Source organism: Quercus robur, chromosome 4 (genome assembly GCF_932294415.1).
Source record: "Quercus robur chromosome 4, dhQueRobu3.1, whole genome shotgun sequence".
Taxonomy (NCBI): Eukaryota; Viridiplantae; Streptophyta; class Magnoliopsida; order Fagales; family Fagaceae; genus Quercus; species Quercus robur.
Genome location: NC_065537.1, coordinates 18,287,006 through 18,301,217, shown reverse-complemented (window position 1 = coordinate 18,301,217; position 14,212 = coordinate 18,287,006). Strand labels below are relative to the sequence as shown.

The window sequence follows — 14,212 nt, the reverse complement described above, 5'->3', positions numbered from 1 at the left end:
AAAAAAAAAAAGTTTAGATATACCCACAAATATGAGACTGAATTCAATACTGATAATATAAAATATATATATATATATATATATATATATGGATTTTAACTCAATATTGGTGAAAAAGTATTTCACATGCAAATGCATAATACTTATCACATCCTTAGATTTTTTTTTTTTTTTTTTTGTGATTGAAAAATGTAGTACTTTCAACTTATAATGAATGCAAATTATTAACCTTACCCAACAAAATAAGAGAGCCTTTACTCAAAGGCTAGCGTGTGTGTCTATATATATATATATATATATATATATATATTTGGTATAGCATAAAAGTCTGGTGTGCGGAAAATGAAACCAATGAAACCACGACCACTATCGACATAAGGGACCCCTTGAAGGAAAAGTTTCTTTTTATTTATTTAATGCAATCTTTCCATGATAGAATGCTTTACTACACTTTAAAGGCCCTAAAGGTGAATACCAGCTCTTTCAAGGTAATCTCAATTGTCATTTCCTGAGGTATAAAGGTTTAAAGGGTTTCAACTTTCAACTTTCAACTTTTCTTCATGGGAATAGAAGGTTGATCACTAAGATAAATTATGATGCTTAAATAGAATTTTAATTTATGATATTCACTCTAGATGATTGCTTATTGTCATCAAATAAAAACATGAGTTAGTTTTTTTTTTTTTTTTTTGGTAAATAAAGTTCAAAAATTAGATAATCTTTATATAAAACGACAATAATTCTCATATATAGACACAGTCATGACCGCGTCAACTAAAGAGGAAGAACCGAAGAAAGCCCATGTCTCTAAAGGTAGTCCAAAAAAGACCACAAACTATTCATTGGCTTTTCAATTTTCATAAAAGAGAACTGCGGAAAAGATTTTCATAAAAGATTTTGAGCATTGTAGAGGTCCCCTTCTTGCTTTCTTCCCGACATTAGAGATGCACATAGTAGGCAATGAGCATATGCCTTATGGTTTGATGTGTTGAACAATTTTGTTACGATCTAAAAAAGATTATATGCTAACCAAGGGCTTTATAGTTGAATTGACATCTTCACATGTACAAAGTGCTTAGCAACATGTTGCAATTATTTGATTATTTCTAATATATATATATAAGATGGAGTACTAAGTATAGAGGGAAACAAAACATATTTATCAATATAAATGCCATCCTATTTGAAATTAGCTCTTGTGATTTAGCATGAAGCAAAACAAGAGTGACAACAATTGAATTTTTGTCAATAGATAATCTCGATTTGACTTACTAAAAAGGCTTCAAAAATGTATTATTGACAAGGGGTGAGAATGCAACTGGAATACACAAGAATTTTATTGGCATATATATAATTTCCATCACAAAAGGAATGGAAAATATATTCAAAATTGAATCTAACGTTTTGTTTTTTGGATACTCTCAAAAGAATGTAAGTTTATTGCTATAATAAATCAAATAGTTATGAAATTTTTTCCATAACAAAAGGAGGAAAGAAAAAAAAATGTTCATCTATGATTATTCTATTTTATCTTTTATTTTAAAGTATTTTTAATTGAATCAAATTGTAAATAGTCCATCATTAATTAACCCCCCCCCCCCACTTTTTCTCTCAAAAAGGAACTTTACCACTATATGCATGAATTGTTTTACAACACAAAATTAGAACTGGGTAATAATATCACAACACGTCATATATTCCGTAGTACACACTCACCTTATACATTCTACCACGTGAATTGAAATTCTATTTTTTAAAAATGATTTCAATGTTTTCATAACAAATTTTATGAAATAAATTATTACTAGTTCTAATTTGAACATACTACTGAAATTATTTTTTTTTTTTTATCTACCAGTAACAATAAGCTACAAAATATTTGTTGTGAAAATATTGATAGACACAACATTTCTCTTTTAAGTATTATTCTTAGTCTTTCTCAAAAAAAAAAAAAAAAAAAGTATTATTCGTAGTCTAACTAAGAGCAATGCTACTAACACAACTAGTACATCCATCATAATTAATCTGCCAACCTTACGGAAAATTAAGTCAAATGTTACAACTTAAGATTTATGTCAAATGACCGTACTAAAGCAAAAGCTTCTTTTCCTTTTTCTTTTTCTTTTCTTTTTTTTGGTAGTGGACGTAATAGCGATTAGCACTAAAAAGCGAAAGCATTGGATGATGTAGAATAGGAAAACTAGTAGAAACTTCTCCATTATCAAACTTATCTTTGGATTAGAACGACGTCCATCACGACATGACTCAATTATTGGACGTTTTCCTACGCACTAGTTTGATTGATATCCTTTTTGAAACCGTACTTTTTAATTTCTAAAACAACTTCTTCTTCTTTTTTCTAATGAAGGTTTTTAAAATAGTTTATTTCTAAAAACGGAAAAATAAAATAAAATAAAATAAAAAATAAGTTGTACCAGAAGAGTACCATAGAAAAAAATATTATTTCATTTTTACGTTGCCAATATTAAACTAAAAAAAAAAAATCTTCTCAAAAAAAAATACATAACACAAGGCTTGAAATAAAAGCACATGATAAATTAGAGCTATTCGGACATCCAAAAAACCTAGGGTTACTTGCCCATTTTGCAAGAGCTTGGGTGCTAGCCTTCAAGATCATAAACTCTTCTTAAAGCCAAAGCCCTTTGCTTTATGAAAGAGTGACTATGCTTTTACCAACCCTCCTTGAGCATTTCAATTCTATAGTCACAATTAGTGCTAGTATTACATAGTTGCTCCCAATTTATGCATCACAACATGGTTTTAAAGAAATGTTATGTTCACAACTTTTTCACAACAAATCTTTAATGACATGTTATTATTAACTGTTATGGATGGACAAAAAAGTAATTTAAGTTTTAGATTCAAATTAAAATCAATAACAATTTACCACCTATGATTTGTTGTGAAAACATTGTAAAAATATTGTGGACATAGCACTTTCCATTAGTTTCATCCTCCATAACAAGACTAAGAAAATTACCATTTAAGTGAAATAATTTTAACAATTACAATCAAAATGAGAAGATAGACCTAAATGAAAATATATACCATGATAACTTATGTTAATCACATATGATGAAAATATTTAAATCAAGTTAATTTATATAATCAAAATATTTTTTTTTCTCATTTAATCAATTTGTAAATTATAAACTGCCATTTAAATGATAATGATCACAAGTAATATTCCCTAAACATTTTAGAACAATATCGTTCCTATTATCATAAGTGGGTAAGAACAAATTTTCTAGCTCATGAAGATGCTAAGGTGCAAAAGAACTTAAATCTCTGTAAAGCATTTTTTTTTTTTCATTTTTTAATATTTAGTACCACAAAAAAGTAAGTCAATAGAAAATTTGTTCTATAATCAATAAAAAATAAAGAAATAAACTCTCTCTCCAAAAAAAAAAAAAGAAAAAAAAGAAATAAACTCTCTAGTGTAGATTTTTTTTTTTTTTTTTTTGGTCTTTTAAGAGTAGAAAACCTTTCCAAGAACATTATATACTCAATTGATCACCACAAAGAACTCTTCCAATGGTCAGTTATCTCCCTTCAACTCCTCTCTCTCACTATAGACCAATTGATAATCTATCTATACTACTATTTAAGAGGTTTCCACGGTTTGAAATCCTCAATTTTAATATCCAAAATACCCTCAATCTATTCTTTTATAAGTTTTTCAACTAACAAGATAAACATGTTTTAAAAAATAAATAAATAAATAAACTGCAAGTTGAATTCCACTTTCCATGTTTTACTCCTAAAAAAGTGCTTTTAATATGCCAATAACGTTTTCCACTTTTTCCGTGACCAAATTCTTTTTTTTTTTTTTTTTTTCCTTTTACAACCGATTATATTTAAATTTCACTTCTCATGTTTTACTCCTAAAAAATGCTTTAATTTATTCATTTTTCTTTCTTTCCTTTTACAACCGATTACATTTGAATATTAAAAAACTACATTTTAGGATTAAATGAAAATTTATAACTGCCATAAATAAAATTTTTAAAAAACAACACTAAAATATAAAAAAAAAACTTGGATCTTGGAGCCTTTCCTTTACGAAAATAAATAATAATAAAATACCTAAGTCTTTTACCTCAACAAAATAAATAAAAACTATTAAAATTTTGTACTTTGTTTTGTTATGAATCTGTATCTGTACTAAGTTACTAAAGTATAGGACTATCATAAACACATAACATAGCCATGTCCATTTTTCTCAAAAAGAAAAAACCCACATCCATTTTTACTTCCATCAAAAATGTTATTCTATCAAAAATGTTACATAGAGTTTCTTGTTTTTAAATGTAATTGCTAAATCCTGAATTTAAGCTCTTTTTAACTATTGATATGAATGTGTAGTAAGTGGCTAAATTTTAGGATTGAAGATAAGTAGATAACTCCCATCAATAAATCAAAATTTTCTCTTAAAAAAATATAATAAACAATTAAGGAAAGATGTGTAAATAAAAGTTTGGATAAATGAAACATTTAAAAATGAATTATTCTTTTTCTATACTTCACTAAAAAAAAAAAAAGTTTGGATATGTCCACAAATATGAGACTGAATTCAGTACTTATAATATATAATATAATATATATATATATATATATAGATTTTAACTCAATATTGATGAAAAATTATTTTACCTGCAAATGCATAATACTCATCACATCCCTAAGATTTTTTTTTTTTTTTTTGGTTATTAAAAAAATGTAGTAATTTCAAATTATAATAAATGTAAATTATTAACCTTACCCAACAAAATAAAAGAACCTCTACTCAGAGGCTAGCGTGTGTATCCATGGTTTTAAAAACCGAACCGATCAAAGAACCGTTTTTTTTTTAATTTCCGGTTCAACCCCGGTTTTTGACCGGTTTTTGGCCGGTTTTCCGGTTATTGACCGGTTTTTGACCGGTTATTGAGGTTTTAACCGGACCAGATTGGCCTCCGGTTCTCGGTTGAACCGGTCGGACCGGCCGGTCCGGTCCGGTTTTTAAAACAGTGTGTGTATATATATATATATATATATATTTGGTATAGCATAAAAGTTTGGGGTGCAGAAAATGAGTCAACTGAAAATATAAACCACGACCACTATCGACATAAGGGACCCTTGAAGGAAAAGTTTCTTTTTATTTATTTTAGTGCAATCTTTCCATGATAGAATGCTTTACCACACTTTAAAGGTCCTAAAGGTGAATACCAGCTCTTTCTTGGTAATCTCAATTGTCAGTTACCTGAGGTATAAGGTTAAAAGGGATTCAACTTTCAACTTTTCTTCGTAGGAATAGAAGGTTGATCACTAGGATAAATTATGATGTTAAATAGAATTTTAATTTATAATATTTGCTCTATGACGAGTGTTTATTATCATAAAATAAAAACATGAGTTTTTTTTTTTTTTTTTTTTTTTTGTAAATAGAGTTCAAAAATGAGATAATCTTTATATAAAACGACAATAATTCTCATATTTAGACACAATCGCGACCGTGTCAACTAAAGAGGAAGAACCGAAGAAAGCCCATGTCCCTATAGGTAATCCAAAAAAGACCACAAACTACTCATTGGCTTTTCAATTTTCATAAAGATTTTACTAATGTGTGCCCTTAGGGCACACATTAATTTCCATTTTTAGAAAAAAAATTTCTCGAGAATTGAAAAGGTTATGACAGTTTTTTCAATTCCCGAGAAAATGTTTCCAAAAATAGAAAGCTTAGTGTATGCCCTAAGAGCATACATTAACCAGACCCTTTTCATAAAAAGAGAACTGCAGACTAAGCACGATACCCAACTATTTGTAGGACATTTTTCTACAACTTTTACTGGACAGATAAAAGGTAGTCTAAGTTTTTGTCTAAACTAAAAATGGGTTTATCCACCCACCTCCACAAAAAAGGTGAAAAAGTTTCATCCACTTCTCCCATTTGGATCCATCTTATAATTAAGCTACTTCGTGAATCTTGATTGCATAAAAAAGATGTTTTGTCTTTAACACGTGTTTGATAACTCTGCTTTTAAATTACTCCCATGAATCACATTTCAACACCTTGAAAAAAAAAAAGTAGAGGTCAAATTTTCATATTATTATTTATTATAAGCAACCATTAAATGCTTTATTATGTGACATAATAAAGAGTTTTACTGTGAAATCTTGTTTTTTTGTTTCTTCAATGCTTTATTTTTATCATATGACAATGCTTGTAAATCTTGTTGAGGGGTATATTATCATTATCTATTTCTTCATCTTCAACATTTGAAGTTTGGTCTATCCCTATTTGTTCAATTTTGAGATTTCATCACTTTTTTAATTTTGTTGCATCATTTGTATTAATCACTAATGAATTGACATTGGAAGATTCCTGACTGGATCTTACAAAGTTTTGACTCGTGGATTTATTGTCGCTAAGATTTTGCATAGGTATCTGCATTAATATTAAACTTCAGTGATGTGACAATTTTTTGTAAATGATTTTATATTTTTTTTTTGTTACTTTATAAGGAATAGTGTAGCAAAAGAGTTAATATAGCATATTGGATTGTGTATTTTTTTTTTTTTTTTTTTAATCTTCCATACCTTTTTGTCATTTGAAGGTGCATAAAAAATCTTAGCAACTGTGTAATTTTCAAAACCATCTTTTAGATTGAATTCATTCAAATGAAGTAGGAAAATGTATTTTCTTCCTAAAATTTTCTTAAGGTCATGTGGGATTTCTTCTCCAGTATCAATTTTCATATGAGGAATATATTTTTATATATATTATGATCAAAAGTTTTACAATAATTTAAATAAGTTGTACCTTAGTTTGTTTTTCAGAAAGATTTCTTGCAAAATTATTTAGGATTTTTTTAGCATCTCAATCAAATATCACAAAAGTTATTTTGTTAGTTGCATCAAAAACTTCAACTTGAATCATGTATCTAAAGTAGTTTGCAATTGTATATATACTACTTATAGTGAGATGAATATGTTATAAATATTTGAAGAGTATGTAGTTAATGTGAGTGCCTTTAACCTTGGAATAGGGAGATTTTTTTTATGTGTTTCACATTTTGCACACCAAAATGATCCTGATTGTAGTTTGAACTTCTTTCCATAAAGTACGCATGAAATAAAAGACCAACCCATTGTTGTATCAACGTTGCTTGTTGCAATACCATAGCATTTCACATCCTACAATGAACTTTGAAGTTAATATGAATTTTTTAAAATGTAAATAGTATGATATATTATTATTTTTTCAAGTAAATGATGAGTATAATTTGAAATGATTAATAAACTTGTTTCGTAGGATCCCATTCAATGCATTTGATCTCTTCTATTGTCTTCATATTCTTTAAAGATAAATCCTCCTATGAAAATTGTTTTGCATGTATTTTTTATCTTTCTTGTATAGAATCATGTTTTTGACCATTCCTATCGTTAAATTTTTTTTAAAAGAAAATATTATGTAAATGACATTTTGTGAGATAATATATGCTATTTATCAAAAAAAAATTGTTATTAATAATTTTAAAATATGCATCAATCAATTATTTCATCAACCTCAGGAATCTCAAGATTTATATATATATATATATATATTTTGCATTGGTCAACAACAAAGAGAATTTTCCTGCGTAATTTGCATAGACATGCTTTCATGAGAATGAGATTTACTAGCAGTATCATTTACACGTGGGAGAGGCAAAAGAGAGTTTGTAAGTGGTTAAGGATTTTGGCTTTCATCTACACGTAGGAAGGATGAGATACCTAGATCATAATATGTAAAGTAATAACTGGGCTTGGGCTTTTCATAAGGTTGGTTTGTTTTTAAAAGGTAACCCATTTTGTAGAGAATAACATTTGGTTTAATTGTCAAGAGCAGCTCATATTTTTATATAACAGTAAAAAAAAGTTATTATAATCTATTAGATAACAATAAAAAAGACTTAATAAAAAGATGTTAAAAAGACTAAATGCAAAATTAGAGTCTCACGGCAAGACTTCATGCACTCCCACACAAGGTCTCTGCTTTGATAGATACTAGCTTGTAACCTCATGTATATGCATGAATCCACTTAAAAATATACAAAAAGATGGATAGTATAATTCTTATATATATAATTTAAATACTATTAATAGTTATTCTAATATTTTGTTAACTTTTTAAAATGTCTTGTAAGAATATTATTAGGTATAAAATGTAAATTGTCCATTTTATTTTTTTAATTACTTCTTAATTTTTGTTATTGTGAAGTACTTTTTTTTAACAATTCATTCACTTGAGACTCTTTGATTTTTTTACTCAATAACTCATATGAATTAATATTTATAATGTGGTCTCACATTTGATTCTAAAATTAGAAAATAAACTCTCTTTAAAAATAATTAGTTTAGGACACATGATGCAAAATTGGATTGTAATTTGAAATTTACCTATTAATATATATATTGATTGATGAGAAAAATATGAGAAACTTATTGAAATGTATAAATCTACGTTATTATTCCTCTAAAATGAAAAAAAAAAAAAAAAAAAAAAAAAAAAAAAAAAAGGTAAATGGATTATCAGGTGATGTGACAACTTATCATCTTAGAATTTGAAGTGATCCAGTTCAAACTTCAGTCCACACAAATTGTGACGGTCCTTATATTGGATTTGACCTCGTTAACTATACGTCAAGCAAACCATAAAATTCATTGGCTTTCATAAAGAAACCGCGTGCAAGCCGCATCTAGTAGACCAAAAAAAGTAGTAGACCAAACTTTCTGGACAGGACAAACAAAAGGTTGTTCCGAGTGTAAGTGTGAACTTAAACTTTACACCTATATATATTAAGCTACGACTCCCAGAATAATTAGCTACCTAAACATACTTTGCTCACAGATAAGATTTTGAACTCTGGCATATATCCCTTCCTTTTTCATTTTTTTTGTGACATTAAGCAACAACACCCAGACTTAGCTAGCTAAACAGAGCACCCTGCAGCTCCCTGATAAGAATTTGAACTCTCTGACCAAGAAAATGAAGGTAATGATGAATACCATGCTCGACAATTATTTAAAAGTTCTGTTTCTTATGTACTTCCAAGCATTTTATGTCATTAATTGACACTTCTATACTTTATTGCAGCAAAAGGTAGTGATCAGAGTCACCTTAAATAATGGCAAAAAGAATGCTCGGGCCAAGGCCATGCAGATTGCAGTTGCTCTACAAGGTATACTTTTTTTTTTTTTTTTTTTTTGTCTTTTATTCTGATCATTGTTAAAATAGATTAGGAATTTAAAACTAATGATCATATTGTTTTTGTTTTGGGTTCTTAAGGTGTGGAATCAGTCTCTTTACAAGGTGAGGACAGTAGTCAGATTGTTGTTGTTGGGGATGACATTGATTCAGTCAACTTGACATCTTTGCTGAGGAAGAAAGTTGGATTTGCTGAGTTAACGAGTGTCTCGCCAGTCAGTACTGAGGAAAAACCAAAGCAAGAGACCAAACCCAGTGAATCTGGAATACAATCAATGATTTGGCCAACTTATCAAGCTGGTGTGCCATGTTATTATCAACCTAGTGTGCCATATTATACATATGATGTCACGGGTTACAACCAGAACTCTTGCACTATTATGTGACCTATGGGTAGGAATTATTTGATGGCTAAAACTTAGGTAGAGTTTCTTAGGTGCCTTAACTTAGATTCTACACATGGTTCTTGAGATTGAATTTATTTTAAGAATCTAAAGTAAGAGCACTTAAGTATAGACAAGTGTAGGAAGTGTGGATTAATTTTCTATAGTTCTCGTTCAATTGTGAAGCGTGAAAATTTTGTCTTAAAGCATGATACGAAGTGACAATAAAATTATAGAAAAGAGTGTTGTTGAATAAGAAATTATATTCATGTAATGGGAAAATCCGAAAATGATTTGTTGTTGAAATACATTTCTTCAATATAGTATCAACGAAAATTCTTTAAACTGAGCAATTGCTGGAAAATGGACCTCTAATTAAGCCTCCAAGTCGACCTATCTAATAAAGCGGGGATAAGGAGTTTCAAATTCCAATTGTCATTCAATCCTAAGTTATTTACTAAATAAAATTTAAAATTTCTTAAAACTTCATACTTTATAGGTAGGACATTTTTTGCACATCTTTGGGTTTTGATCATACTTATCTTAAAAAATAGACAAAGCCCAAAATCCATTATTTTAGCCATAATACTGACAAAATTCAGTCCACAAAATCAGCTAAACTTAGGCTCATGAAGTTTTGCCAGAAACCCATCGATATAACCCATCGAGTTCATGAGGCCAGTCAACAAGATTGATAAACTCAGGCTCACAAAGTCAAATACAATCCAATTTATTAAGATTGACACAAAATTAGGCCAAGTTAAGGCCATATTAGGGATCGATCATCATAAGGGACCCAACACCATAGAGTGCTCATTTTTCGTCGTCTAATAATTTTCATTGAACCTTGTCTTATTATTTGTGAGATTTGTTCTATTTTGGATGCTTTTTTTTATATTTACAAGATAAAAATTCTACTCTAGTTTAATCTAAGTGCATATATGTGTGAAGCTCCCTCCTAGAGACTTAAACTTCGGCCTTTGCCCCTCACACTTCACAACCACTTATACTTGCTCATATATGAATTTATAAATGAAAGCTAATTGTATTTTTTTATTAAAAAAAATCTTCTATGTTTAATATGAAACGTAAAACGAATCAATTTCAACAATTAAGATATTATTTGTTATACTTAATAGTATACGCGTTACATTAATTTAAAACTTTTAAATAACACTATATATATATATATATACACACACACGCCTCTCTCTCTCTCTCTCTCTCTCTCTCTCTCTCTCTCTCTCCACCGTAAGTTTCTCTTTGTTCTCTCTCTCCTCCATTGCTCTTCCACATCCATTGCCCATAGGGTTTCACCTCTACGGCCAAGTTGCCAGCAAAAAAAAAGAAAAAAAGCCAAGAAATCGGTGACTTATTCTAGAAGTCTTGAGAACTCAATTCATATTCATTTCATTCCTTATATTTGTTTGTCCTGACAAGTGCATATTATCCTATGCTTAACCTTTGTTCATGTGGTTTTTGTACGAAAATCATTAACTAATTAATTGTATTGAGAAAATGCAATGGCTATGTGCTATGAAATTTTTTGCTTGATTAATTAACAAAGGATTGTATCGTAAATCAGAAGTCATGATTAAAATTAATTATTTGTAAAAATTTATCTATTATGCTTTTGGGTTCAATGGGTAATGTAATATCAAATAGCGTTGTTAAGCTGGTTTCGAGATGGTGGAATTGATATGGTAAATATTCTTCATTTGTTTGGAACTGAGCTTCATTATGCTTTTTGTGAACTTTGTGGGGGGAGAGAAATCATTGTGCTTTTGAAAGTGTAGATGCGTTTTTTACGATAGCTAGAATTGTCTTTATTAGAACCTTGTTTGTACGTTCTCATGTTTTGGGCCGTAGGGACATATATTCTATTATAGACTTCATTGGTTCTCTTCTAGCAGGATCTTAGATTCCTCCTGTTTTGGACAAAAGTTGACCTGATAATGTCCTAGTAATGGAAACATATGGCAGTGAAGGAGAGAGAGTGAGAGAAATGTATAATTTTTTTTTTTTTTTTGGTTTAGAGATGGGTAAGTGAATCTCATAAATAAGAAATAATAAATGAGATCCTAATTAGAATATCAGTAATAATGAGTGTATTTTTTTTACTATTAAATCTACTTAAATCTAATGATTTAGAAAATGTATAACTCTTTATATAAAATTTATTTTCTGTTTTCCAAAATAAGTTTTATATGAGTGCTGTGAGTACTAAAAAAAATCATAACTACAATGCTTGCAACTCATTATACAATGACTTAAGCTTGACTCTAGAATAAAGTAATTGGTTTAATAAATAGATGACATCCACTGGTCGATTCATGAAACCGATCAATAAAATAACGTAACTTAATTTACACTAAGTATAACAAATAAAATTTATGAATAATTCTAGAGATACAAACTATTTTATAAAATATTTTACAAACAGTTGATATAATGTGTAATTATTGATAAATAAAAAAGTGATATTAATGGTGGATCTAGATGAAAACTAATAAGAGGTTGGTCACATCAACATTTTATAAAAATGTTGTAAAATAATTTGTGAGTATAGCATTACTCAAAATTTATTGTAGAAGCTTAAAATGAAATATAGAAGATTCTTTTTAAAATACAATTGCCTGTTTCATTTATAGAAATACAAACTATTTTACAAAAAATTTTACAGACTGTTGATGTGGTGAGTAATTATTGATAAATGAAAAAATGATGTTAATGATCAGCTTATATGAAAACCAATAAGAGGTTGGTCAACATCAACATTTTGTAAAAATGTTGTAAAATAATTTGTAATTGTAGTTGTGGGGCTTGAAATTTGGAATCCCGGCCCACTTCACATTTATGGCCTAAAACCCAAGCCGAGGAGCCCTACTGCCGAGGAGGTATGAGGAGAACCCCTTGATGGCCCAATAATATAGCCGAGGATAACCTCACGCTCAACGCCTCACAAAACGCCTGAAGAAAAGGACAAACTCAGTACAAGAGCAGTACAAGCTAGAAAGCTGCCAACACCATAACGTGGAGCCCAGCACCTGACAAACCCATACCCCATACCATGTTATCCAGCTTTTCCCAACCACTCTGACGTGAAGATTGATAGGACGAGTAACTGCCCCAAACAAGGAGAAACTGACACGTAGATGAAGAAGGGAAATCGAATACTAGTATAAAAGGGAAAAAAGGAGGAGAAAAAGGGGGGGAGGGGGGAAGGCCCCCGGAGAAAGGAGGAAGAAAAAGAGGAATGGTGAGAATGTAATGCTCCTCAGACTAATTCCGAGGAGTCAAACCTTTCAAACTACGTTGATGCAAGGCTCAGCTATACAGTCCAAACCCATCTTTGTATGATCGCTCATGAAACCGGGACCAGACCGAAACCCAGCGCCCAAAGGCAGGCCTTTCCAAACCCACTCTCTACAAATCATATTGTTCGGGCCATTTACACACGAGCCCAACGTCATCCTTGGGTCGTTAAAAATTGTGTCCCTACAATTGGCGCCGTCTGTGGGAAGGCTTGTGCATCGGCCCAGGTGTCGGTGGAGTCAACTCTTTAGCAAGTAGAGGTTTGCGGGGTTTCCTCCATCTCCGGCGACATGCAGTTGTTGCTCCGACATAAACTTCTGCTAGGGGCTACGCCCTGCAGTGCCAACGGCGCGGGCGGCTCTAGGGGATTCCGGCCTCAAGCCGACTCTCCCCGCCATAGTCTAGGGGCTGACCTTCGAAAAACAAATAAATGCAGAGAAAAAAGTACTCAAAAAAAAAAACTATAAGTTTTGGACAGAACCAAGGCCTTGCATGGTCCTCAGACTCAAGCCTATGGGGAAACCAAGTACTCAAAAAAAAACTACAAGTTTTGGACAGAACCAAGGCCTTGCATGGTCCTCGGACTCAAGTCTATGGGGAAACCAAGTACACAAAAAAAACTGCAAGTTTTGGACAGAACCAAGGCCTTGCATGGTCCTCGGACTCAAGCCTATGGGGAAACCAAGTACACAGAAAAAACTGCAAGTTTTGGACAGAACCAAGGCCTTGCATGGTCCTCGGACTCAAGCCTATGGGGAAACCAAGTACTCAAAAAAAAAACTACAAGTTTTGGACGGAACCAAGGCCTTGCATGGTCCTTGGACTCAAGCCTATGGGGAAACCAAGTACACAGAAAAAACTACAAGTTTTGGACAGAACCAAGGCCTTGCATGGTCTTCGGACTCAAGCCTATGGGGAAACCAAGTACTCAAAAGAAAAATTACAAGTTTTGGACAGAACCAAGGCCTTGCATGGTCCTCGGACTCAAGCCTATGGGGAAACCAAGTACTTAGAAGAGACAATACGGGGATTGGACACAACCTGGACGTTATATGACCCTTAGAATCTACCCCGCGAAAGAGTTCCCCATTGATAAGTGGGCTAATCCCAAGGCTGCATGGATTCCCCAGCCTACCCTCGGATCCTCGGTACCAGAGGAATTGGTGCGACTGCAATATAGTGCCATACGTTGTCAAAACGCAGTTAGAGTCCCTCACTGCTCGGTTACCCCCTCGGATGAATTATTTAGAATTTATCGTTC

General features: G+C 31.1%; 1 protein-coding gene across 1 annotated transcript; it reads left to right on the top strand.

Annotated features, from left to right (window-relative positions):
• The first annotated feature begins 8,858 nt into the window (after positions 1–8,858).
• LOC126720740 (heavy metal-associated isoprenylated plant protein 46-like) lies at positions 8,859–9,899 on the top strand. Its single transcript, XM_050423518.1, has 3 exons — positions 8,859–9,040; positions 9,143–9,227; positions 9,335–9,899. Exons 1-3 carry the CDS (start codon positions 9,035–9,037, stop codon positions 9,637–9,639), a joined length of 396 nt encoding a protein of 131 aa, XP_050279475.1. The 5' UTR covers positions 8,859–9,034; the 3' UTR covers positions 9,640–9,899.
• Positions 9,900–14,212: the final 4,313 nt, after the last annotated feature.

Coding starts and splice junctions, on each gene's coding strand:
- LOC126720740 (XM_050423518.1), top strand. Junction 9,228..9,334: donor GATTGCAGTTGCTCTACAAG/GTATACTTTTTT, acceptor TGGGTTCTTAAG/GTGTGGAATCAGTCTCTTTA.